General features: G+C 45.5%; 2 protein-coding genes across 2 annotated transcripts in view; one reads left to right on the top strand and one right to left on the bottom strand.

Moving 5' to 3' along the window:
• The window catches only part of LOC139276413 (potassium-transporting ATPase alpha chain 2-like), a 65,631-nt gene extending 53,024 nt beyond the window's left edge, over window positions 1-12,607 (top strand). Inside the window, exons 16-19 of the mRNA XM_070894369.1 lie at window positions 1,566-1,699; window positions 2,794-2,895; window positions 8,747-8,838; window positions 12,504-12,607. Of these exons, the coding sequence (XP_070750470.1) occupies window positions 1,566-1,699; window positions 2,794-2,895; window positions 8,747-8,838; window positions 12,504-12,532 (357 nt within the window). The 3' untranslated portion in view covers window positions 12,533-12,607. The remainder of the gene's footprint in view (window positions 1-1,565; window positions 1,700-2,793; window positions 2,896-8,746; window positions 8,839-12,503) is intronic.
• Window positions 12,608-13,181: 574 nt separating this feature from the next.
• LOC139275659 (uncharacterized protein CXorf65-like) lies at window positions 13,182-21,503 on the bottom strand. Its single transcript, XM_070892826.1, has 6 exons — window positions 21,479-21,503; window positions 18,464-18,550; window positions 16,519-16,635; window positions 15,354-15,428; window positions 14,354-14,461; window positions 13,182-13,279 (listed from the first exon to the last, which is right to left on the bottom strand). Exons 1-6 carry the CDS (start codon window positions 21,501-21,503, stop codon window positions 13,182-13,184), a joined length of 510 nt encoding a protein of 169 aa, XP_070748927.1.
• Between the last annotated feature and the right edge of the window lie 1,503 nt (window positions 21,504-23,006).

Below are 23,006 nucleotides of genomic sequence, written 5' to 3'. Positions count from 1 at the left end.
TAAGCTGCAATTTTCTCCAGTTAAACGTTGGGACGATCAAAGCCATTGTCTTTAGACCCACCACAAATTTCATCTCTGCACTTGGCCACTGTCTCAGGCTGATCCAGTCTGTACGCAACTCCGGCATTCCTTTTGACCCGAGCTGCATTTTCAACCCCATAGCCTCTCCCTCATGAAGACTACTTCCACCTCTGTAACATTGCCCGCCTCCACCCCTACCTCAGTCCACCTGCCCCTGAAATCCTCATCCATGTCTTTGTCACTTCCAGACTCAGCTATTCCTAAACTTTGCTGCCTGGCCTCCCATCCATTACCCTGCATAAGCTTCAGCTCATCTAAAACAGTGCCGCCTGTCATATAGAACTCCACCTAGTAGACTACTGCTGCACCTAGTGGACTACTGTGGTAATGCAACTACTGATGTATAATCATAAATTGCTCATGTGACCAGATCACCTGCCAAGTTTTCAGTAGAGCCACCTTGTAGTCTATGTGTTTATGATGTTGTGAAAAAGATATCACATTGCCCATATCCTATCCTGCACCAAATCCCACTTACCTGCAACCCCTATCTTTGCTAACCTGCATTAGCGTCCAGTCTCCCGATGTTGCCAATATAAAATTGTCATTCTAGGGGGAGAGTTTCTGCTTTTGGAGCAATCGGCGATTCCCAAATTGCACCCAAAATTTCACACGTTTTGAAAAGTGTTCCCCTCCCTCCACCAGTTTTCTCTCAAACTCATTTGTATATCGGTGGCTGCAAAATCTGCCCTGAGCCAACACAATTGGGCAGCATTTTAAAATGTAACTTTAAAAAAAAATGTTTTCAAAAATATTCCTTGATAAATTTAAGAGTAGTAACTTGGTAAAGTTTGATTAAAGCAACTGAAAATGGGTTTATCATAAAAATAAGCATTTTAAAATCACAGCGTCTGTCCACCACCTGTGAGTAACCCGATTTTAAACTACCGAAAATGACTTTAAAAAGTATATATACAGAACTATTTTCTAGTTAACTTGGGGTGCAGTAGTCAATTCCTTAGGACATTTAAATCTCATTCAAAACTTTTCAAAATGGATTTATTAATGTCCTTTCACCCAAAATATCCAGCACAGCCTCTCTGAGCGAGATTGTGGGTTTACTTGCTGCATTTCTTCACAACCTAGTGTTAACAGAGGTAGTGGTAGTGGTGGGCGATGGTTTTTTGTTACGGTTGCTTTTTACACCATTTTTCCAGGGTTTTTGTGAACTTCGGCTAAAATTACGACAGGAGACCGGGGAACCCGTGAGGAAATTCTATCGCAAGTGTCCTCGAACCGAGTACAAAGATGCATTATTCAATATCATTGTCCTTGATCACAAATAATAATGGGGGAAGATTTCCTCTGCATGTTAGATGTAGCAAAAATTGTAAACATATTTGTTGCGAGTTTGGGGTCTGTATCGACTCCGACCCAGTGCTGTCACTCACACTCTGAAATGAGGCACTCTGGGAAAAGATCTCCTTCCCAGGCTGGCTTCTGCCCAAAACACACCTGTAAATGTTCAATTCTCTTTTCCGCAGACCTTTCAGCAGAGGCTGTACGTGGAGTGGACCTGTTACACGGCTTTCTTTGTTGGGATTGTCATTGAACAGCTCGCTGACTTAATCATTCGTAAAACCAGGCGGAACTCGATTTTCCAACAGGGTATATTCGGGTATGGCACTTGATTTTCTGCAGTACTTCTACAGCTTACTTTATTAACTTTATGAAGTGATATCGTGCTTTAAAGCTAACCCTGACTGCTAAACTGTAATTTTTTTCAGGAAGGTGAAAAAAAGAACTGTTGTTTCACATCAAAGAATAGCACAATTATCTGGTGCTTGTGCAGAATTTGTTTCTGAACTTCCCACAACACTCAACTAATTGTTTGACCATGGAGGGGCATTTAGGACATCTGATTGACAACAGTCCCACAATCCTTGACCAAAGGAGATAACATGGATACTAGGAATAGGGACATGGATGCTGGGAATAGAGTTGGGAAGCTAAATGTGGGAGTAATTTTGTCGTTTAAAGTTTCTGGGGAGCATTTGTGCCTCCCGTTAGCACTCCTGGGGGGCTAGAATGCCTTACCGCCCGGGTTCAACGCTGGCATTGACTCCCACCATATTGGGCGTGGTGGTGCTACGGCGTTGCACCCCGATCTCCTGCGCCCAGAGATCGTGACGTCTTCGCCGTGCACATCGCCCCATTAGCGCCCGGCGCTGAAGTTGGCTTTGGCGCATTGTAGCAGCTCCGGGCGATAACGGTGACAGCTTCAAGGAACGCCTACTGGGCGGCCGGCCGCTACCAGGTGAAAATCAAAGGGGAGGTGTGGCCAACCGATGGAAAAAAGCCTCACTTTTTCGTTGCCGCGCCGGATACAGTTTCTTCACGGGGTCGGGGCTGCGATCGCTCAGCCCGGCACTCTGCTCAAGTGCAGGGCAGATTGCGCGGCACCCCCCACTCCACGGGGGTCCAGGTAGGTGAGTTCTTCTTTGGCAGTGTATGCGGCTTGGGCCCTTCCCTTTAATTGAGCGAAGAGCCTCTCCGACGGGGCAGCGCCTGCCCACCAAGTACGTAGCGTGCCGAGGCGTGCGCCCCACTGCTGCCCCAGGAAGGAAGTGGAGCGCTTGATTTAGCTCTCCACATTTATCGAGTGGGACGGGACTAAAACGCCTGGTGCAAAGTTTCACGCCTCCCGGATGTTATCGCGCCACCAGAATTTTGAGACCTCTGTACCTATAATTTTCTGTTTGTATTTTCTAGAAATAATGTGCTGTGGATAGGTCTTCTCTCTCAGGTTGGAATTGCTTTTATCCTTTGCTATTGTCCTGGGATGCGAGATAGCCTTCACTTCATCGGGCTCAGGTGAGGAATTCACACTCGAAAATATTGTAGAATCACACTCAGTAATTATATTTAAACAATGTGTTTGCCGTATTGCTCAGGAAAGATATCTTGATAAGTGCGCAGGAAACGCTGAACCAGACGTTAGAATATTTTAGATTCGTGTTATCCACTTTGGGAGGAAAAATAAAAAAGCAAATTATTATTTAAATGGGGAGTGAATACAAAATGCTGCGGTACAGAGGGATCTGGGGGTCCTTGTACATGAAACTCAAAAAGTTAGCGTGCAGGTACAGCAAGTAATTAGGATATACTTGCATTGGTAGCTGTTCAGAGAAAGTTCACTAGGTTGATTCTGGAGATGAGGGGGTTGACTTATGAAGATAGGTTGGGCCTATACTCATTGGTGTTCAGAAGAATGAGAGGTGATCTTATCGAAACATATCAGATAATGAGGGGGCTCGACAAGGTGGATGCAGAGTGGAAACTAAAACTAGGGGGCATAGTCTCAGAATAAGGGGCCGCCCATTTAAAACTGAGATGAGGAGAAATTTATTCTCTGAGGGTTGTAAATCAATGAAATTCTCTGCCCCAGAGGGCTGTGGATGCTGGGTCATTGAATATATTTAAGATGGAGATAGACAAATTTTTGAGCGATAAGGGAATAAAGGGTTATGGGGAGCGGGTGGGGAAGAGGAGCTGAGTCCATGATCAGATCAGCCATGATCTTATAGAATAGCGGATCAGGCTCGAGGGGCCTGGTGGCCCACTCCTGCTCCTATTTCTTACGTTGTTATGTTCTTATGAAAGCAAATGGAATGTTGGCCTTTATTGCAAGGGGGATGGAGTGAAAAAGTAAGGAAGTCTTGCTACAACTGTACAGGGTGTTAGTGAGACCACATCCAGAGTACTGCGTCAGTATTGGTCTCCTTATTTAAGGAAGGATATACTTGCATTGGAGGCAGTTCAGAGAAGGTTCACAACGTTGATTCCTGAGATGAAGGGTTTGTCATATGAAGAAAGGTTGAGCAGGTTGGGCCTATACTCACTGAAGTTTAGAAGAATGAGAGGTGATCTTATTAAAATGTATAAGATTCTGAGGGGGCTTGACAGGGTAGATGCAGAGAGGATGTTTCCCCTCGTGGGGGAATTTAGAACTAGGGGGCATAGTTTCAGAATAACGGGTCGCCCATTTAAAACGGAAATGAGGAGGAATTTCTTCTGAGGGTCGTGAATCTTCAGAATTCTGTACCCCAGAGAACTGTGGAGGCTGGGTCATTGAATATATTTAAGGTGAAGATGGACAGATTTTTGAATGATAAGGGAGTCCAGGGTTATGGGGAGCGGGTGGGGAAGTGGAGTTGAGGCCAAGATCAGATCAGCCATGATCTTCTTGAATGGCAGAGCAGGCTCAAGGGACCAGATGGCCTACTCCTGCTCCTATTATGTTCTTATTTGGCAGTAATATTACCAGCTAGAAAACAATGTGGTGATAAGAACTGGATAAATTATCAAAGGAAATTCTCGATGAATTAATGGGCCCAAGTTTCGAGCCGCGCCTAGAATGGCGCAGTCCCGAACTGGACGCCCGTTTTTTGCGCCACAAAGTGCGCCTAAAAAAACCCTCCAGATTCTCCACCTCCCTGCAGGTCCTCTGGCCCTCGGCGCAGCGCAGCACGAGCTGTAGGGGGCGGAACCAGGTCCCTGCGCCGAAAACAGTGCCGGGACCGCTGCACATGCGCGCTACAGTGGGCGCGCAAGTGCAGTAGCTCCAGGCGCCCGAAACTGTGTGGGAGGGGCCCGAAGCACGCAGCCCCTAGCCCTGGCCGAATGGCCTCACTGGGGCTGCATGAATAAGGCTCCTCCCACGGCCAGCTCCTGCTTCCTACCGACCCGACTCGACTCCCGCTTCCTGCCTCCGGACCGGAATCGACACCCGCTCCACCCCCCACCCCCCCCGTCTCTGGACCGGACCCGACACTCGTTCCCCCCCCCCGCCCCTGGACCGGACCCGACACCTGCTTCCCCCCACCCCCCCGCCCCCGGACCGGACCCGAAACCCGCTCCCCCCATCTGCCCCCGGACTGGATCCAACATGACCTCCCTCCCCCCGACCTGACCTCCCTCTCCCTCCCTCCCTCCCCCCCGACCCGAACCGACCTCCTTCCCACCACCCCCCCGACCCGACCCAACCCAACGCCACCTACCTGTAAATCTGGTGCTGGGGCCCGGCCCGGCTCGTTCAGCCTCCTTCCCCCCCCCAATCTCCTCCCCCCCCCAATCTCCTCCCCCCCCCCAATCTCCTCCCCCCCCCCAAATCTCCCCCATCCCTCCCTCTGCTCCCCCCCTCTCTCCCTCTCTCCCTCTACCCCCTTCCCTCGCTGTCAGAAACACAGACACTGGCAAACAGAGAGTGAGAGACACACACAGACAGACAGAGAGATAGAGACACTGACAGAGACACACTTGGGGGGGGGGGGGGGGGCATCCCAGCACGCTGTTGGAGGGCTCCCGGTGCTACAGTCAGTAAGTAGAACATGTTTTATTTATTAATTTTTTTTGATTGATTTATTGGTTGATTTATTGATGTTTTTATCATTTATTATTGATGATGGCTCTTTATTTGTAAAACTGAAGTGTTTAATGTTTGTAAACTTCCCTTTAAACCCCCCTCCCATTCCCTACGCCTGATTTGTAACCTACGCCTGATTTTCTAAAGTGTAGACAAGGTTTTTTCGAGCGTACAAAAATCTTCACTTACTCCATTCTAAGTTAATTTGGAGTAAGTTTTCACTGCCGAAACTTTGAAAACAGGCGTAAGTGGCCGGACACGCCCCCTTTTGGAAAAAAAAATTCTGTTCCAAAGTAAAACTGTTCTAACTGACTAGAACTGGAGCAAACTTAATGCCGAGAATTTGAATTTCTAAGATACTCCGTTCTACACCAGTTGCTCCAAAAAATCAGGAGCAACTGAGGCCGAAACTTGGGCCCATAGTCACTGCTAACAGGGTGACATTTTAAGTAAATAAAGCTCTCAACCCGTTCTTTTCCAGCAGTATAGATTTCACCAGCTGCTGAGCTGAGGGATCTTTACTTCATGAAGATTTGAGAATGATCTCAGTGGGCCACTATTAGCACCAAAATTTGGTTTAACATCTTTCATATTGTGCCTTATAAATTCTGATATTTAAACAGACATTGTGGGCTGCAGATTTGCGATTTTTCAGTTCTCACTGATAATAAAGTTGTACAAAAAAAGCAAACTTCACATCTGTAATGGTTGGTGCTTTTCCATCGTAAAACTGCCAGAGCAATAGATGACAGGCCCTAAACTTAATATCGGAACAGGATTAGGCCATTCAGCCCCTCCCAACATTCAATTAAATCATGGCTGATCTGTATCTTAACAAAAATCTAACAATCTCCCTTTTGAAATTTTCAGTTGATCGAGCCTCAGTAGCTTTTTGAGGGAAGCAAGTTCCAGATTTCCACTACCCTTTAATAAGAAATAAATCGAGGGAATCAATCGATCGGAGTTGGAACAATTTTTAGAATTTTCTAATTTTACAATCATTGGCCCCAAGTTTCCACATGATTTGCTCCTGATTTTTAGGAGCAACTGGTGTAGAACGGAGTATCTTAGAAATCGGAATTCTCGTCATTTAGTTTGCTCCAGTTCTAGTCAGTTGGAACAGTTTCACTTTGGAACAGAATTTTTTTTCAAAAGGGGCGTGTCCGGCCACTTACGCCTGATTTCAAAGTTTCGTGAGTGAAAACTTACTCCAAACTAACTTAGAATGGAGTAAGTGAAGATTTTTGTACACTCGAAAAAATCTTGTCTACACTTTAGAAAATCAGGCATAGGTTACAAATCAGGCATAGGGAATGGTGGGGGAGGGGGGTTTAAAGGGAAGTTTACAAACATTAAACACTTCAGTTTTACAAATAAAGAGCCATCATCAATAATAAATGATAAATACATCAATAAATCAACCAATAAATCAATCAAAAAAAATTAATAAATAAAACATGTTCTACTTACCGACTGCAGCACCGGGAGCCCTCCAACAGCGTGCTGGGATGCCCCCCTCAGTGTGTCTCTGTCAGTGTCTCTATCTCTCTGTCTGTCTGTCTGTCTGTCTGTGTGTGTCTCTCACTCTCTGTTTGCCAGTGTCTGTGTTTCTGACAGCGAGGGGAGGGGGAGGAAGGGGGTAGAGGGAGAGAGGGGGGAGGCAGGCAGAGGGGAGCGAGGGGGGGACAGGGGGAGGGGAGGGAGGGAGGCAGAGGGGGAGGGAGGGAAGGGGGAGGGATGGGGGAAGAAGGGGGAGGGAAGGAGAAGGGGAAGGGGGGGAGGAGAAGGGGAAGAGGGGAAGGGGAGGAGGAGGGAAAGGGGAAGGAGGGAGGAGGAGAAGAAGAGGAAGGGGGGAGGAGGAGGAGAAGGGGAAGGGGGGGAGGAGGAGAAGGGGAAGGGGGGGAGGAGGAGAAGGGGAAGGGGGGAGGAGGAGAAGGGGAAGGGGGGAGGAGGAGAAGGGGAAGGGGGGAGGAGGAGAAGGGGAAGGGGGGAGGAGGAGAAGGGGAAGGGGGGGAGGAGGAGAAGGGGAGAGGGGAGAGGAGGAGGGAAGGGGAGGGGGGAGGAGGAAAAGGGAAGGGAAGGGGGAGGAGAAGGGGAAGGGGGGGAGGAGAAGGGGAGGGGGGGAGGTGGGCGAGGTGGGGAGGGGGGGAGAGGAGGGGAGGGGGGAGGGAAGGGGAAGGGGGAAGGAGAGGGGGGGAGGGAAAGGGAAGGGGGAGGAGAGGGGGGGAGGGAAAGGGAAGGGGGGGAGGAGAGGGGGGAGGGAAAGGGAAGGGGGGAGGGAAGGGGAAGAGGAGAAGGGGAGGGGGGAGAAGGGGGGGAGGAGAAGGGGAAGTGGGGGGAGAGGAGAAGGGGAAAGGGGGGGAAGAGGAGAAGGGGGGAGAAGGGTAAAGAGAAGGGGGGAGAAGGGGAAGGAGAGGGGGGGAAAGGAGAAGGGGGGGCAAAGGAGAAGGGGGGAAAGGAGAAGGGGGTGGGTGGGAAAGGAGAACGGGGGGTGGGAAGGAGAAGGGGGAGGGAGGTTGAACGGGCCGGGCCCAGCCGAGCTCAAGACTTCGGGCAGGGCCCGTCCCCAGCACCAGATTTACAGGTAGGTGGCGTTGGTTCGGGTCGGGGTCGGGGGGGGATCGGAGGGAGGTCAGTTCGGTTCGGGTGCTGGGGGGTGGGGAGGGAGAGAGAGGTCAGGTCCAGTCCGGGGGCGGCGGGAAGCGGGAGTCGGGCGGTGTCGGTGTCAGGGTCGGGAGGAAGCAGGAGCTGGGCGTGGGAGGCAGCCTTATACACGCAGCCCCAATGAGGCCATTCGGCCAGGGCTAGGGGCTGTGTGCTTCAGGCCCCTCCCACACAGTTTTGGGTGCCTGGAGCTACTGCACATGCGTGCCCACTGTAGCGCGCATGTGCAGAGGTCCCAGCACTGTTTTCAGCGCAGGGACCTGGCTCCGCCCCCTACAGCTCGTGCTGCGCCACGCCCGACTCCAGAGGACCTGCAGGGAGCCAGAGAATCTGTAAGTTCTTTTTAGGCGCACTTTGTGGCGTGAAAAACGGGTGTCCAGGAGTGGTGTACATAGGTCTTGTGCTCAATGCCTGACTGCACCTGTACATAGAGTTAGAAATGGTGCACCTCGAAGTTAAATAACACCATTACATTAAAGTTAAAAATGTACTTTTAATATTTTAAGTTGATCATGGACAGAGAATGAAGCAGATGACAAAAATTATGTTTTGAGTGATTCACTATTGTAGAAATGAGTCCAATATGTTTAGTTACTCGGAATGTTTTCTAATATTAAATCTTTTTACTCTTTTCAGGCCTCAGTACTGGTTTGTGGCCGTGCCTTTTGCAATTGTAATTTTTGTATACGATGAAATCCGTAAATTCTTCATTCGCAGGTACCCCGGAAGTAAGTCTTTACTAAAGCTAGCTCTCAATTTTTTACTTTTTGAGTGCAAATGACAAAGGAATTTGTGGCAAATACTCCTGGCACCATACAACAGGGAAAGAGTGGACAAATTGAAAAGCAACTGAGTTAGAATTTTACACTGAGTTGGTGCTGCTGAAGAGAGAGAGCCCCTTTGACCTTGCTCTCGCTGACCCCGAACAAAGGCCTGAGCTTCATCCCCTTACGCCCCCACCTCAATGAATTTTGAGCTCGGCACAATGCTGGGCTCTTTTTCCACCGCCATCGCCTCTGTACCCACTTCTTCAGCCAGGAGTCTTCCCCCTGCACAGCTGACCCGTTCTCCTGTTTCCGAATTCTCACTCTACCTGGACCCCTCCCTCTGGCCTCTTACCCTCTCTAGATCGTTTCATTGCGAACTGCTGGCGTGACATTCGCTGTCTCAATTTCTCTGCTTCCCTCACTCACTCCAACCTATCTCCCTCTGAACTTGCAGCACTCCGTCTCTCAGATCCAACCCCAGCATTGTAATTAAATCTACTGACAAGGGTGGCGCTGTTGTTGTTTGGCGAACTGATCTCTACCTTGTAGAGGCTGAACGCCAACTCCCTGTCACCTCCTCCTCCCTCCCCCTGGACCATGACCCCACTACCGAACATCAAGACATCATTTCTCAGACCATCACTGACCTCATCTCCTCTGGAGATCTTCCCTCCACAACCTCATAGTTCCCCAACTCCGCACAGCCCACTTCTACCTCCTTCCCAAGATCCACCAACTGGACTGCGCTGGTCGACCTAACATTTCAGCCTGTTCTTGCCCCACGGAACTGATTTCTTTCTATCTCGACTATTTTTTCTCCTCTTATCCAGTCTTTTCCCACTCACATCTGTCTCTCTTCCGATGCCCTCTGCCACTTTAACAGTTTCCAGTTTCCTGCCCCAAACTGTCTCCTTTTCGCTATGGATGTCCAATCCCTCTATACTTCCATCCCCCACCAGGCTGGCCTGAGGGCGTCCGCTACTTCCTGGAGCAGAGGTCCAACAGTCCACATCCACCACCACCCGTTTCCTGCTCTCGCCCTGAACTAGAAAATTTCATTCACCTTGCGTCCAATTTCCACCCTTCCCACCTTCACATGGTTCACCTTCGACTCTTCCCTTCCCTTCCTCAACTTCTCTGTCTCCATTTCTGGGGATAGGCTATTGACAAAAAGTCACTTTCAGCCCACTGACTCCCACAGCTACCTGGCTACCCATCCCGCTTCTTGTAAGGACCCCATTCTATTTTCCCACTTTCTCCATCTCCGTTGCATCTGTTCTGACGACGCCACCTTCTATACTAGTGCTGCTGATATGTCTTCCTTTTTCCTCAATCGAGGATTCCCATCTACCGTGGTTGACATGGCCCTCGACAATGTCTGTTCTATTTCCCGCACTTCTGCTCTCACCCCTTCCCCTCCCTCCCAGAATCACGATAGGGTTCCCCTTGTCCTCACCTTTCACCCCACCAGCCTTCACATTCAATGGATCATTCTCCGCCATTTCTGCCACCACCAGTATGATCCCAGTACCAAACACAACTTCCCCTCCCCTCCCCTTTCAGCATTGTGAAGGGACCGCTCCCTCCGCGACACCCTGGTCCATTCCTCAATCACCCCCAAAACCTCCTCCCTTTCCCATGGCACTTTCCCATGCAAACGCAGGAGATGCAATCACCCCCTTTTACCTCCTCCCTTCCCACTGTCCAGTGCTCCAAACACTCCTTCCAGGTGAAACAGTGATTTACTTGTACTTCTTTCAATTTAGTATGCTGTATTCGCTGCTCACGATGTGGTCTCCTCTACACTGGGGAGACCAAACGCAGATTGGGTGACCACTCTGCAGAACACCTCTGTTCAGTCCATAAGTGTGACCCTGAGCTTCCAGTCACCTGTCACTTTAATTCTCCGCTCCACTCCCACTCTGATCTCGCCATCCTCGGACTCCTACACTGCTCCAATGAAGCTCAATGTAAGCTCGACTCGAGGAATAACACCTCATCTTTTGTTTAGGCACTTTACAGCCTTATGGACTCAATATCGAGTTCAATAATTTCAGACAGTAACCCCTGTACCTATTTTTTTTTAGTACATATTTAAAAAAATATTTTTTTCTGTTTTTTTGTCTCTTTCCCATGACAGCTGTTGATGATTCTGCCATTTCCATTTACAGCCTATCTAGATTCATCATTTGTTTTTTTAGCATGCTCCATTACCACTCTATCTTGCCTTGCACCATCATCCCTTTTGTCTCTAATCTCTCCTGCCTTCCATCCTATCACAGACCTTCCCTTTGTTCTTTCCTCCCCTCCCCCCTTCCCCTGCTCCTATACTTGCTTAAAAACCTGTTACATCTCTAACCTTTCCCAGTTCTGACGAAGGGTCATCAACCTGACGTTAACTCTGTTTCTCTCCACAGCTGCTGCCTGACCAGCTGAGTATTTCCAGCATTTTCTGTTTTTATTTTAGAACTTTATACTAGTGACTTTTTGCTAAATTCTTGGTTTTTTAATTTTCATGGTAGGATATTCATCCTCAGCTGGAAATCATATAATCTGTGAATCGGATAAACTGACCTCTCTGCTCACGATTTCAATCCCGGCTCTTATTCAGCACTTCAAGTGGCTGTTCACAAAATTGACCCTGATATTTGATCCTAAAATCACATTGCAGTTCTTTCTTTAATGATTTCTTCATCACTTTTTATACGGGGAGATTTTGTGAAAGTTTGCCAATTAAATGATGTCCTGATTCTTCCTCGTCTATGATGTAGGAATGGATAGTCCATCATCCAAAAGGGGGGAGTTTGCAGCAGCCTCTCAAAGTGGCGTAATGAGCTACGTGATGCTCCATAGGCCCATAGTGATACAAGGCCTAATTCTGTAATCCCTCCTTAACCTTCTTTCTTCACAGTGCCCTTACTAACTCATGTTCCACACAGGAAATGTTTTTCAGGCTTGTTACTCTTATTCTAGTTTAGTCACGTAGAAGTGCATTTTCTGAGGCTCTGTCAACAGTTTAGAAGTTGGTAGGGTTTGGAAAATAAAGCCTGCGGCACGACCAGTTTCCAGGCTAGCATTATCTTTGGAGCAAGTATTATGCTGCGCTAAAAGCGGGTTGTCATTCCTGTTGTATAATCACGTGAAGGAAGGCCGATTCCTGAGGGTGTAGGGGCCTAAGGAGGGTGCCCGACAGTGCATGGGATCATGTAAACGTGGTCCCTTTTGCTGAATTTCCCAACTACGGACACGTGCTCGGCCAGGGTTTGCTACTTTCATAAGTTGAAATGGGCCCATCAGGGCTCTTAGGATCTGACTCGCTCAAGCAAGCTTCCTAAGAGTAGGTATTGTGTCCGACAGGTTTGACTGCAATTTTGCCACTTGTATCAGTTGCTTTTTTCAGACTTTGAGCATTGTTGGGGGACTTTTGCTTTTGGGGCATTTATTTCTTGCCGGAACATAAATCATGCCTTACAAAAGTGTCCACATTCCTGGACGTGCTAAGGTTTTATCTGTCAACAGACAAATCTTTTAATTCAGTTCGATTTATTGCATGTAATTAGGAAATCATGATAGTCTTGATATTTAAATTCTTGGATAATTCTCTTATTCGAACGTGATTGTTACAGGTTGGTGGGACAGGAACATGTACTATTGAAGATCTTCTTGTGATTCTACATGCAACCTCGTCACCATTGGACTGAAGATCTCGCGTGTGGCTATAAAACAGAGAAGACGAGGTCTAGCCAGCTATAACAAACAAACAAGCATGTGGAGGAAGGGAAGAATCACCACTCTGTTATACAAACATTAAAACCACGTAGAATTTTCTCTTTACTATATTTTGCTTCTACATAACTGTAAAGTTGGAGAGCAGCAATTTTGGTGTTTTACAGTTGGAGAGATTCCAGTTTAAATACCAAATAGTTGCTGGTTACTCAACTCTACCAGTTCTCTAGAAGCAACTCAGGTTTAGGTCTAGTGTAAAAAAAAATTCTCCTATTGAATCAATCGAAAATGAAAGCTTTGAATATATTCTATTGTGCTTTTACTTCACAATTTTATACTCGGCACAGTGTAGGATTATGGTGAAAATAAAGCACTCTACAATAAACTTGGGGGGGGGCAGAAGAAAGATAACCAAGAAGGTCTGAACCTGTGGGAGACGTGGGCCCGTGGGGGACATGGGGAAGTGGGCCTGTGGGGGCGAGGGCCCGTCCGTGGGGGATGAAGGGAAGTGGGCCTGTGGGGAACGTGGGCCTGTGGGCAATGTTCTTGTACAAACACTTAAGTGATTTTTAACATTTCTATTTTAATGGTTTAAGTAGACAGCTTTGAGTGTGCTTCCCTGATCGAGGTGTTGGGGTATTCTGGTACCTCCCATGGGGTGAAGTACTCTGTTTACCTGCCAAACAAAATATGGGGAGAAGCATTACCTTACAGGAAAGAAACATCATATTTATATCACAAAGCTTCAGTAAAACAATAGCGACTATTACAAATCAACATACACATGGCCATTCTTCATTCTCCAATGAAATTTCCCCTCACAGTTCCATGCATCATGTATCAGCCTTGGCTCAATGGTAGCACTCTCACCTCTTTCTGAGTCAGAAGGTTTTGGGTTTAAGCCCCACTCCAGAAACTAGAGCACATAATCTAGGCTCACACCTCAATGCAGTACTGTGGGAGTGCTGCATTGTCGCAAGTATTTTTGGATGAGAGTCTAAACTGAGGCCCAGTCAGCTGGACATAAAATATCCCATGGCACTATTCGAAGAAGAGCAGGGGAATTCTTTCAGTGACCAATATTTATTCTGAACCACCATCATTAAAACTACATCTGGTCATTTATCTTACTGCTGTATGTGGGACCTTGCTGTGCATAAGTTGGTAGCTGTGTTTCCGACATTGCAACAGTGACTTAACTTCAATTTGCTGTAAAGCACCGGGATGTACTGAGGTCATGAAAAGTACTTCAGAAATGCAAGTTCTGTCTTTCTATTATATACACTATTTCCTGGTTGAGAAGGTGGCCGTAATGTTTCTGACCTCTGCCAATGCTGTTTTATGCTGAATGAGTAGAAGCTGTTGGTGAGTGGCCTAGGTTGCCCAGCCCATCACTTCTGGCTTCTGTATATAGAAGTACGAAAGAACTTGCATTTATTTAGCAACTTTCACATCCTCGGACCTCTCAAAGCATTTAACAGCCAATGAATTAACTTTTTCAAAATGTGGCCATTGTTGTTGCATAGGCCAAAGTAGCAGCCATCTTGTACAGAGCAAGGTCCGCAAACAGCCAGAGATAACTGATCAATGACACTGTTTTTAGTGGAGTGGTTGATTATCGAAACAAACCTGTCTACAGGGTGGTCAGTGAGGACGATATTAGTTTATGTTTAATATATTAGTTTATGTTTAATATACTAGTTTCTGTTTAGTTTGACCTGAAGCCATTGTAGTAAATGAGATTCCTTACCATCTGTGGTGGATGAGAGAGAGGGTGATGGCGATGGAGACTTTTTGTGCAGGGTCTTTGCTTTTCCTCGGGACCGACTTCGAGAGTCCAGACGGGCTCCTAGTTTAGCTTTTGGAAAGGGGAAACAAAGGGAGATTTGAATTTCTCCCCAACCCAGGCTGGCTGTAACTGATCTAAGTGTCGGGATTTTACTTTCATTAATAAACCACCTACTATTCCAGCAGTGGTGAAACACAGACCTAAACAGGCAGGGGTATCTCAAACACTGACGTAAGGTGACAGTGGTTTAGGCTTTTCAGACAAAAGATGATTTATCACCTCTAATTATTGGAGAAATCAAACTGTTTGGAGACTATGATGGAAAAATAAGAGACATCCGAGCCTTTTCGGAGCTGATTTTTAGGCGGCTAGTCACCTTTTGATTGTTCCCATGGCACTTTTCGAATGAGAGATTCGAGAAGCTGGGATTGTTCTCCTTGGATTAGAGAAGGTTATGGAGAGATTTATTAGAGGTGTTCAAAATTATGAGGGGGTTTTGATAGCATAGGTAGGGAGAAATTATGTCCGCTGGCAGGCGGGTCCATTACCTGTGAACACAGATTTCAAATAATTGGCAAAAAAGCCAGAGGTGAGGAGAGAAAATTTTTTACTCAGCGAGTTACAACCTGGAATGTATTGCTGAAAGAGTGATGGAAGCAGATTCAATAGTAACTTTCAACAGGGATTTGGATCTCTACTTAAATCGAAAAAATTGCAGCATGGTGAACATCCCTGCTTAATGAACAAATATCCTAACACCAGATGTTTTCCGAATCTGCTGCTGCCCCAACAGGCTGGGTCCTTTAGTTGTTGCTTACATGGCAGTTTGTACATATTAGCTGTAAAATTGATTAGTGTGATATATTTATTGTTTTCATTCTCATTCTCTACGCTGATAAGCAGAGTTGCTTTTCTTAATCCCCATATGAGGAATCAAAACTGAGAGTCCTTTTTGACCTACCTAAAAATTTGGAATTGACAATATTATCATCGTTCAGTAATGGTATATAAACTGGCATGGAGTCGTTGGCAGGCTCTAGAAGATACAGAAATGCACACTTGGTGACGAACAATTTTCTAAGGCATGCAGTTAAATAATTGTAGTTCTTAAACATTCTTCCTTCTGTAGCTCATTGCTTTCCTTCTCCAGTTGGGAAGTCAGATGGTCTGGATCAGGGGTGGCCAGGGTGCCCATGTGCCACTCTGTCCCAGTCACCAGGGCTAAGTACATTACAGGATTAAAAAAAAGAAAGATAGACTTGGATTTATATAGCACCTTTTACGGCCACCGGAAGTCACAGCCAATGAAGTAGTTTTAGAGTGTAGTCACTGTTGTAATGTAGGAAACGCGGCAGTCAATTTGCGTACAAGCAAGCTCCCACAAACAGCATTGTGATAATGACTAGATAATCTGTTTTTGTTATGCTAATTGAGTAATAAATATTGGCCAGCACACTGGGGATAACTCCCCTACTCTTCTTCAAAATAGTGCTGTGGGATCTTTTGCGTCCACTTGAGAGAGCAGACAGGGTCTCATCCGAAAGTCAGTCCCTCCAACAATGCAGCACTCCCTCAGCACTGCACTAGAGTGCCAGCCTAGATTTTTGTGCTCTAGTCCCTGGAATGAGACTTGAACTCACAACCTTCTGACTCAGAGGTGAGAGTGCTACCCACTGAGCCACAGCTGACACCTGATAAGTGTAGGTTCCTCTTTCTTCCATCTCAGAAATAGATGCTACCTGAAATTCTACTAGCCCATATTATCTTTCAGCTTTACCTTGCTGTAAAACTGAAACATCAGTTTGCAAGTAACATTAGGTTGTTTTACCTCTGTAGCTCCCATACTTTACTGCTGCTTTTTCTGCTTTCATGTGCATCAGGTCCTTTGCGACTGATAGCTATTCCCTCAAACCCCTTTTTGAAAGTCCATATACACAACATCAACTGCATTTCTTTCAACAATATTATTTCCTCAAGGAGCACTATAAAATATTCAGATAGGAATGACTCCACCTCATTCTAAGTGAGTATTAACTTTACTCTTTATAATGGCCTCTAGAAGCTCACCCACTTGGGTTGACTGGTCCATATGCAGTTTCCGGTTTATTTTAGAGGAACCTACTTACTATTCACACCAAGAAGAATGTAAACCTCTCGTTCAGTCAGGATCTCAGAAGCGTAGCAATGTTTGTTTTGCAATAGATTCTTCACCTGCCCACTCTCATCCGCTAGATCAACCTCGGCTGAAATGCAGGCACAACAGACCCATGTCAATATAGAAATCACTAGCTTCTTCCCACAATTCCGCAGATTTCTTACATTCATTTATAAAGAAGTAGAATGAACTATTTCTCTAAAATCATGTGTTATTTAAGCTTTGGATAGCTGACATCACAATATTTTCTTTCCCATTCCATCTCCAAGCTCATATTTTACTTTCTTGTTACTTTAAAAAAATATTTGTTCGCTTACCTTCTTTCTCCAACCTCCATTTTGGAAGTGGAAGCTAGTTTTAGAAATGTGGTTTTCACTGGCTGGCTCCTGCCATTGGCTTTTCAGCTAATTGGAAGCCTGGAATATTTATACTTGTTATATTACTCTTTGGTGATTTGTTAACACACCACAACAGCAGGAAGATGATCTGCCAATAAGGATACTCATTAGCTAATGGGTGGGTTGATTACATAGAATTAACAGCACAGCAACAGCCCATTCAGCTGCACTGGTCTGTGCTGGTGGTTAAGCTTCGTGGGAGTCGCCTCCCAACCTACTTCAGCTAACCCTATCAACATGCCGTTCTAATCCTTTCTCCTTCGTGTACATATCTAGCTTCTCCTTAAATGCATCTATGCAATTCGCCTCTAGTACTCCATGTGGTACCAAGTTCCACATTCTAATCATTCTCTGGGTAAAGAAGTTTCTCTTGAATTACCAATTGGATTTATTAGTGACTATCGTATATTGATGACTCCTAGTTTTGGACTCCCCACAAGTGGAAACACCTCTACTGCTGGGGTTATCCCACTTGTCCATCGAACTTCGGCAGAAATGGCCAAGGAAGCCTCTGGAAAAACTCGGCTTATGCTATTTTCCAGAGTTTTTATGGCTGTTCCACCAAGGTTCAAACAAACAAGCGGGAGAACCCTATAGAAATTCAACCCTTATTTATCATCACATTACAAGCTGCACTGAAAGTTCTTACAATCGATTTTACATTGTAGTCTCTTGCGCACATAAGAACATAAGAAATAGGAGCCGGAGTAGGTCATTTGGACTCGAGCCTGCTCCGCCATTCAATAAGATCATGGCTGATCAGATTTTGGCTTCAACTCCATTTCCCTGTCCCCTTCCTACTCCAGCTCTCACTCAAGGAACTTTGATAATTACAATGAGAACAAATAAATAATACATTTAAACGAAAAGATTGGACAGAATGAACTTTTGTTTTGAGTGGATCTTTTCTGCCTAGCATTTCTTTTCTCCCATTCTATCTTCTGGATTTCCCCACGATCCCTGGCAAAGAAAGTAAGTGCAAACCCTACTTCTCGGCCTCTGTTCATCCTGCCCCAGAATCAGCTTCTAGGTGGTACACTAAAGTGGTAGAGAGCAACAGATTTTCCTGCTGATCTATATTTTCCGTCCCCAAAGAATAATATTTGACCTTTGCCCTGCCCATCCTTGACCACATGGCTGAGATTGAGAATTCATTATGTGGTGTTAGTGACATGAACCTTCACCCCTTCACTGATCATTTGTTGACCATTGTGTCAACCTATATTTTATTTCAATGTGGAAACCATGCAACGTATATCCCAGCACACTTGTATCAATTTTTAAAAACATGCGCCACTATCCATAAAGAGCCGCAACATTCATACACTGTAAATTTTTGACATGCAAATGTTATGTATATTGTGTCAATGTTGGGCCAAAGAGCAATAGTCAACATATGAGTGTATTAGTAGCGCAATCATTACAAATAGAGCCACTTGCTACCTATACTTAGGGGACCTTTTTTCTTTGGTGAAATGAGAGATGTGCAAAGTTGCAACTTTGGGTAGTTTCTCTTACCTTCAGTCTCATAGTGACAGTTCTGTTTGATGCAGTCCAGCAAAATCTGGGTCTTACAGTATGTATTGAAGAGAGCATGTTCATTATCTGCAGTGAACATGCACATGGTTACATCATTAAAACCATGGAAGAATTCTTACAGTTCCTACATGCCACAACGAATCAGTGAATAATAAGAGAATTTATGAGAGATTGAGTACATTAGGCCCATACTCTCTAGAGCTTAGAAGAATGAGAGGTGATCTCATTGAAACATGTAAGATTCTGAGGGGGATTGACAGGATAGATGCTGAGAGGTTGTTTCCCCTGGAGAGATTAGAACTTGGGGTCATAGTCTCAGGATAAGGGGGCCGGCCATTTAAGACTGACAGGAGGAAGAATTTCATCACTCAGAGAATTTCATCACTTAGAATTCTCTACCCCAAAGGGCTGTGGATGTATAGTCATTGAGTATATTCAAGACATTTGAGATAGATTTTTGGACTCTAGGGTAATCAAAGGATATGGGGATCAGGCAGGAAAGTGGAGTTGAGGTCAAAGATCAATCATGACCTCATGCCGGAACAGGCTCGAAGGGCCTTATAGCCTACTCCTGCTCCTAATTCTTAAGTTCTTAGCTTCTTGACTGTAATCAATATTTCATCTAATTATTACATATTTAACTTCTTCCCTAATTTATTCTACTTTTCCCAATGGTACTAACTCAGGCTAGAGTATAGTACCTTGATGACATAGACCAACTGGCCATTCCTCATGTATAAACCCAGACAGTGAAAAGCAGGCAAGATATTGAATCACTGGTATCTGCACAGCTGGACATTGACATCCACATGGGCACAAGACTATAAGGTTAGCATTTGGGAATGGAAACTTTGACTGACCCAAGGAGGTGTTGAGGTAAATTGTAATGGCCCTATCTCCTACTCACACTGAGATACGATAACTCCGCTCTGACCATGGATTGAACCTGGGACCTTCCTGGTCTCAATGGCAATTGGAGTACCAGCCTTCCCAGATTCTAGGAACATAGGGTTGGCCATTCAGCCCTTCGAGCCTAATCATGGCTGATCTGTATCTTAATTCCATTTACCCACCTTGGTTTCATATCCCTTCATATACTTACCTAACAAATATCTATCAATCTCATAGAAACATAGAAAATAGGTGCAGGAGTAGGCCATTCGGCCCTTCGAGCCTGCACCGCCATTCAATGAGTTCATGGCTGAACATGCAACTTCAGTACCCCATTCCTACTTTCTCGCCATACCCCTTGATCCCCCTAGTAGTAAGGACTACATCGAACTCCTTTTTGAATATATTTAGTGAATTGGCCTCAACAACTTTCTGTGGTTCACCACTCTCTGGGTGAAGAAGTTTCTCCTCATTTCGGTCCTAAATGGCTTACCCCTTATCCTTAGACTGTGACCCCTGGTTCTGGACTTCCCCAACATTGTGAACATTCTTCCTGCATCTAACCTGTCTAAACCCATCAGAATTTTAAACGTTTCTATGAGGACCCCTCTCATTCTTCTGAACTCCAGTGAAAGCCCAGTTGATCCAGTCTTTCTTGATATGTCAGTCCCGCCATCCCGGGAATCAGTCTGGTGAACCTTTGCTGCACTCCCTCAATAGCAAGAATGTCCTTCCTCAAGTTAGGAGACCAAAACTGTACACAATACTCCAGGTGTGGCCTCACCAAGGCCCTGTACAACTGTAGCAACACCTCCCTGCCCCTGTACTCAAATCCCCTTGCTATGAAGACCAACATGCCATTTGCTTTCTTAACTGCCTGCTGTACCTGCATGCCAACCTTCAATGACTGATGTACCATGACACCCAGATCTCGTTGCACCTCCCCTTTTCCTAATCTGTCACCATTCAGATAATAGTCTGTCTCTCTGTTTTTACCACCAAAGTGGATAACCTCACATTTATCCACATTATACTTCATCTGCCATACATTTGCCCACTCACCTAACCTATCCAAGTCACTCTGCAGCTTCATAGCATCCTCTTCGCAGCTCACACTGCCACCCAACTTAGTGTCATCCGCAAATTTGGAGATACTACATTTAATCCCCTCGTCTAAATCATTAATGTACAATGTAAACAGCTGGGGCCCCAGTTTTGTCATTTTCAATTGATCTAGCCTCAATAGATTTCCACTTCCCTTTGTGTGAACAATTTCTCCCTACCATCACCTCTGAATGGGCGAGCTCCAATTTTAAGGTTATACTCTCTGGTTCTGGACTCCCCCATTCGAAGAAATGGTTTCTTTCTATCTACCCTCTTCTGACTGGCACAACCCTACGCCAAGCCTGTATCATCTGTCATCTAATGTGTCCAGAAGGAAAAAGGGGGTGCAGGAGAAATGGACACTAAACTTCCCATTTGCATCTTTTTAACCCACTTTTGTGCCAATACAAAGACCATTTGTGCCTACCCACTGGTAGAAAATGGTCCCTTTATATTGGATACATTCAACAGTGCCCCAAGTGATACAAAATCTAATTAATTTCAAATAGAAACGGTTTCTTTCACAGACACCATGCAATTAACAGTTTAATTATTTGAGGACAGAAAGTGATTAATTTCTTTCTTTTAATCCACAACATATCAGTGTCCAACAGATGCAAACTATATATAAATAATCAGCTGTAATTCATAAAATACAATATACTGTGGAAATACATATAAGGCAAATTAGACGTTCTTCACAATTATCATCATTTGCATAATGTTGTGAATGAATGTGACAGAGGTTACGTTAGAACTATTTCTGTTACTGTAAACCTTCCATATCTTGCTCCTGGCTGAAGCTACATCGTAGTTAGAAGAGACGTTCAAATCCTAATTGGTTGAACCTTCAGTCCCAAGGAGTTTGCAATACTGAGGACTGACCATTAACGTTTTAACCACATACAGTCTGGTTTAGATTCTGCAGTTAAAACTAAAAATACTGATTCAAGGAGTGAGGCAATTATTTTAACTGTTTTAAAAAGGTCTCACACTTACCTCCATATAACACTGTAATAAACATGATGTGTTACAATCACTAAAGTAAAATTCTAACAAGATTCTGAAGCTTCGACACGTAAAGTCCATCGGATGATAATTGCTACAGTCATGTAACTACAAACAGCAATGCAAGACTGGGCATGCTGTTGTATACGCCCATCAATAAATCATGTAATTAAATGATTCAGCTGAGGCAACGTGCTCAATGGTAAGTAGGGTATACGATTATTTATTAACAAGCAGTGGCGCAACTATCTATTGGATACCTTTCAGAAGTAAGAAAGGTTACTGTTGAGTGGCTTTAACCTGCCAATCTAAGCTTCAGTTCATTTATCATCATGTTTTATTTATTTTTAAAGGCCATTTACAATGTATTACTAGCACTAAGGAACATACCGTTCTGCTCATTGGATTGGGTAGAACTTGACCTTATTTTACATATTAAATAAACATGATTTATTACCCAATCACTTTTCCTCTGCTTTTTCCACTGTGCCAGTCTTGGTAGCACCACTGAAGCAGCAGATTATGGCTTCAAGTCCCACTCCAGGACTTGAACATTGGGCATAATCTAGGCTGACACTTCAGTGTAGTACTAAGGGAATGCGACGTTGTTGAAGGTGGCATCTTTTGGATGAGCGATTAAACCAAGAACCAAGTCTAGCCTCTCAGGTAGACGCAAAACATTCCACGGAACTCTTGTGTACCCTCGGTTAATCTATGGGGGCACGCAGATATATACCTCTGGATGGCCGGAGAAAAATCGATACAATATCCTTTTCCATTGGATTGTTAGGGACTTGATCCCTCACTGTTGGATCACCGGGGATTTGATGTATAGCCACTATTGGAACTACCTGAAAATGGCAAACAATCCAATTTTCACAGGTTGAAGGAGTGCGCTTGTCGCTCAGCGCACGGCTCTCTCCAATTTCAAACCGTCAGCCCTCTGCACTACAATGGGTGGCCAACCCAATCTTACTCAGAAAAGCAGCCTCTCCAAACTACTCCAATAGGCTTTTAGGATTTGGCAAAATCAGACGATTCGTACAGCTGGAGTGCACTCTTAGGGCTGGATTTTCCGGTCTTGTCCGTCTCTATTTTTACCCCGGAGGGCGGTAATGGCGGCGGTGAGCTCTTCCGGGCAGGTGGCCAGCTTCCAGCGTCCCGCCGGGGTTTTCGGGGCGGGGCACGGAGCATTACCGCCGGGAAGAGAGCCGGTGTGCAACGCCCCTAGTTGCCACACCGGCTCGATTTTTGAATCCCGCCCGACCCGTAGCACCGCCATGTGCACCCCGCTGGGGCAGCCTGTGAAAACGGGCGGTCCACACTAAACCAGCCGCAGTGGGGTAATGTCCACCTTAGATAAGTGTGATTGTTTTTTGCGATTTATGTTGTGGTGACATAGTCTATGTATTGCGAATGTTTTTGGTGTTTTTTTTCAGGTTTTTATTTTTTCCCCAGGCCTCTCTCAGGGCGCTCCCGCCAGGTGTTTAGGTCAGGATTTTTGCATGCTTAGCTGGCC

This window comes from Pristiophorus japonicus, chromosome 11 (genome assembly GCF_044704955.1).
Source record: "Pristiophorus japonicus isolate sPriJap1 chromosome 11, sPriJap1.hap1, whole genome shotgun sequence".
Taxonomy (NCBI): Eukaryota; Metazoa; Chordata; class Chondrichthyes; family Pristiophoridae; genus Pristiophorus; species Pristiophorus japonicus.
Note: the sequence above shows the minus strand (reverse complement) of the source record. Positions and strands in the feature narration are given on the sequence as shown.

Coding starts and splice junctions, on each gene's coding strand:
- LOC139275659 (XM_070892826.1), bottom strand. CDS start 21,503: ATGTTTATTACAGTGTTATATGGAG. Junction 16,636..18,463: donor CTGTCACTATGAGACTGAAG/GTAAGAGAAACT, acceptor CCTGCATTTCAG/CCGAGGTTGATCTAGCGGAT. Junction 15,429..16,518: donor CATTCTTCTTGGTGTGAATA/GTAAGTAGGTTC, acceptor TGTATCTTCTAG/AGCCTGCCAACGACTCCATG.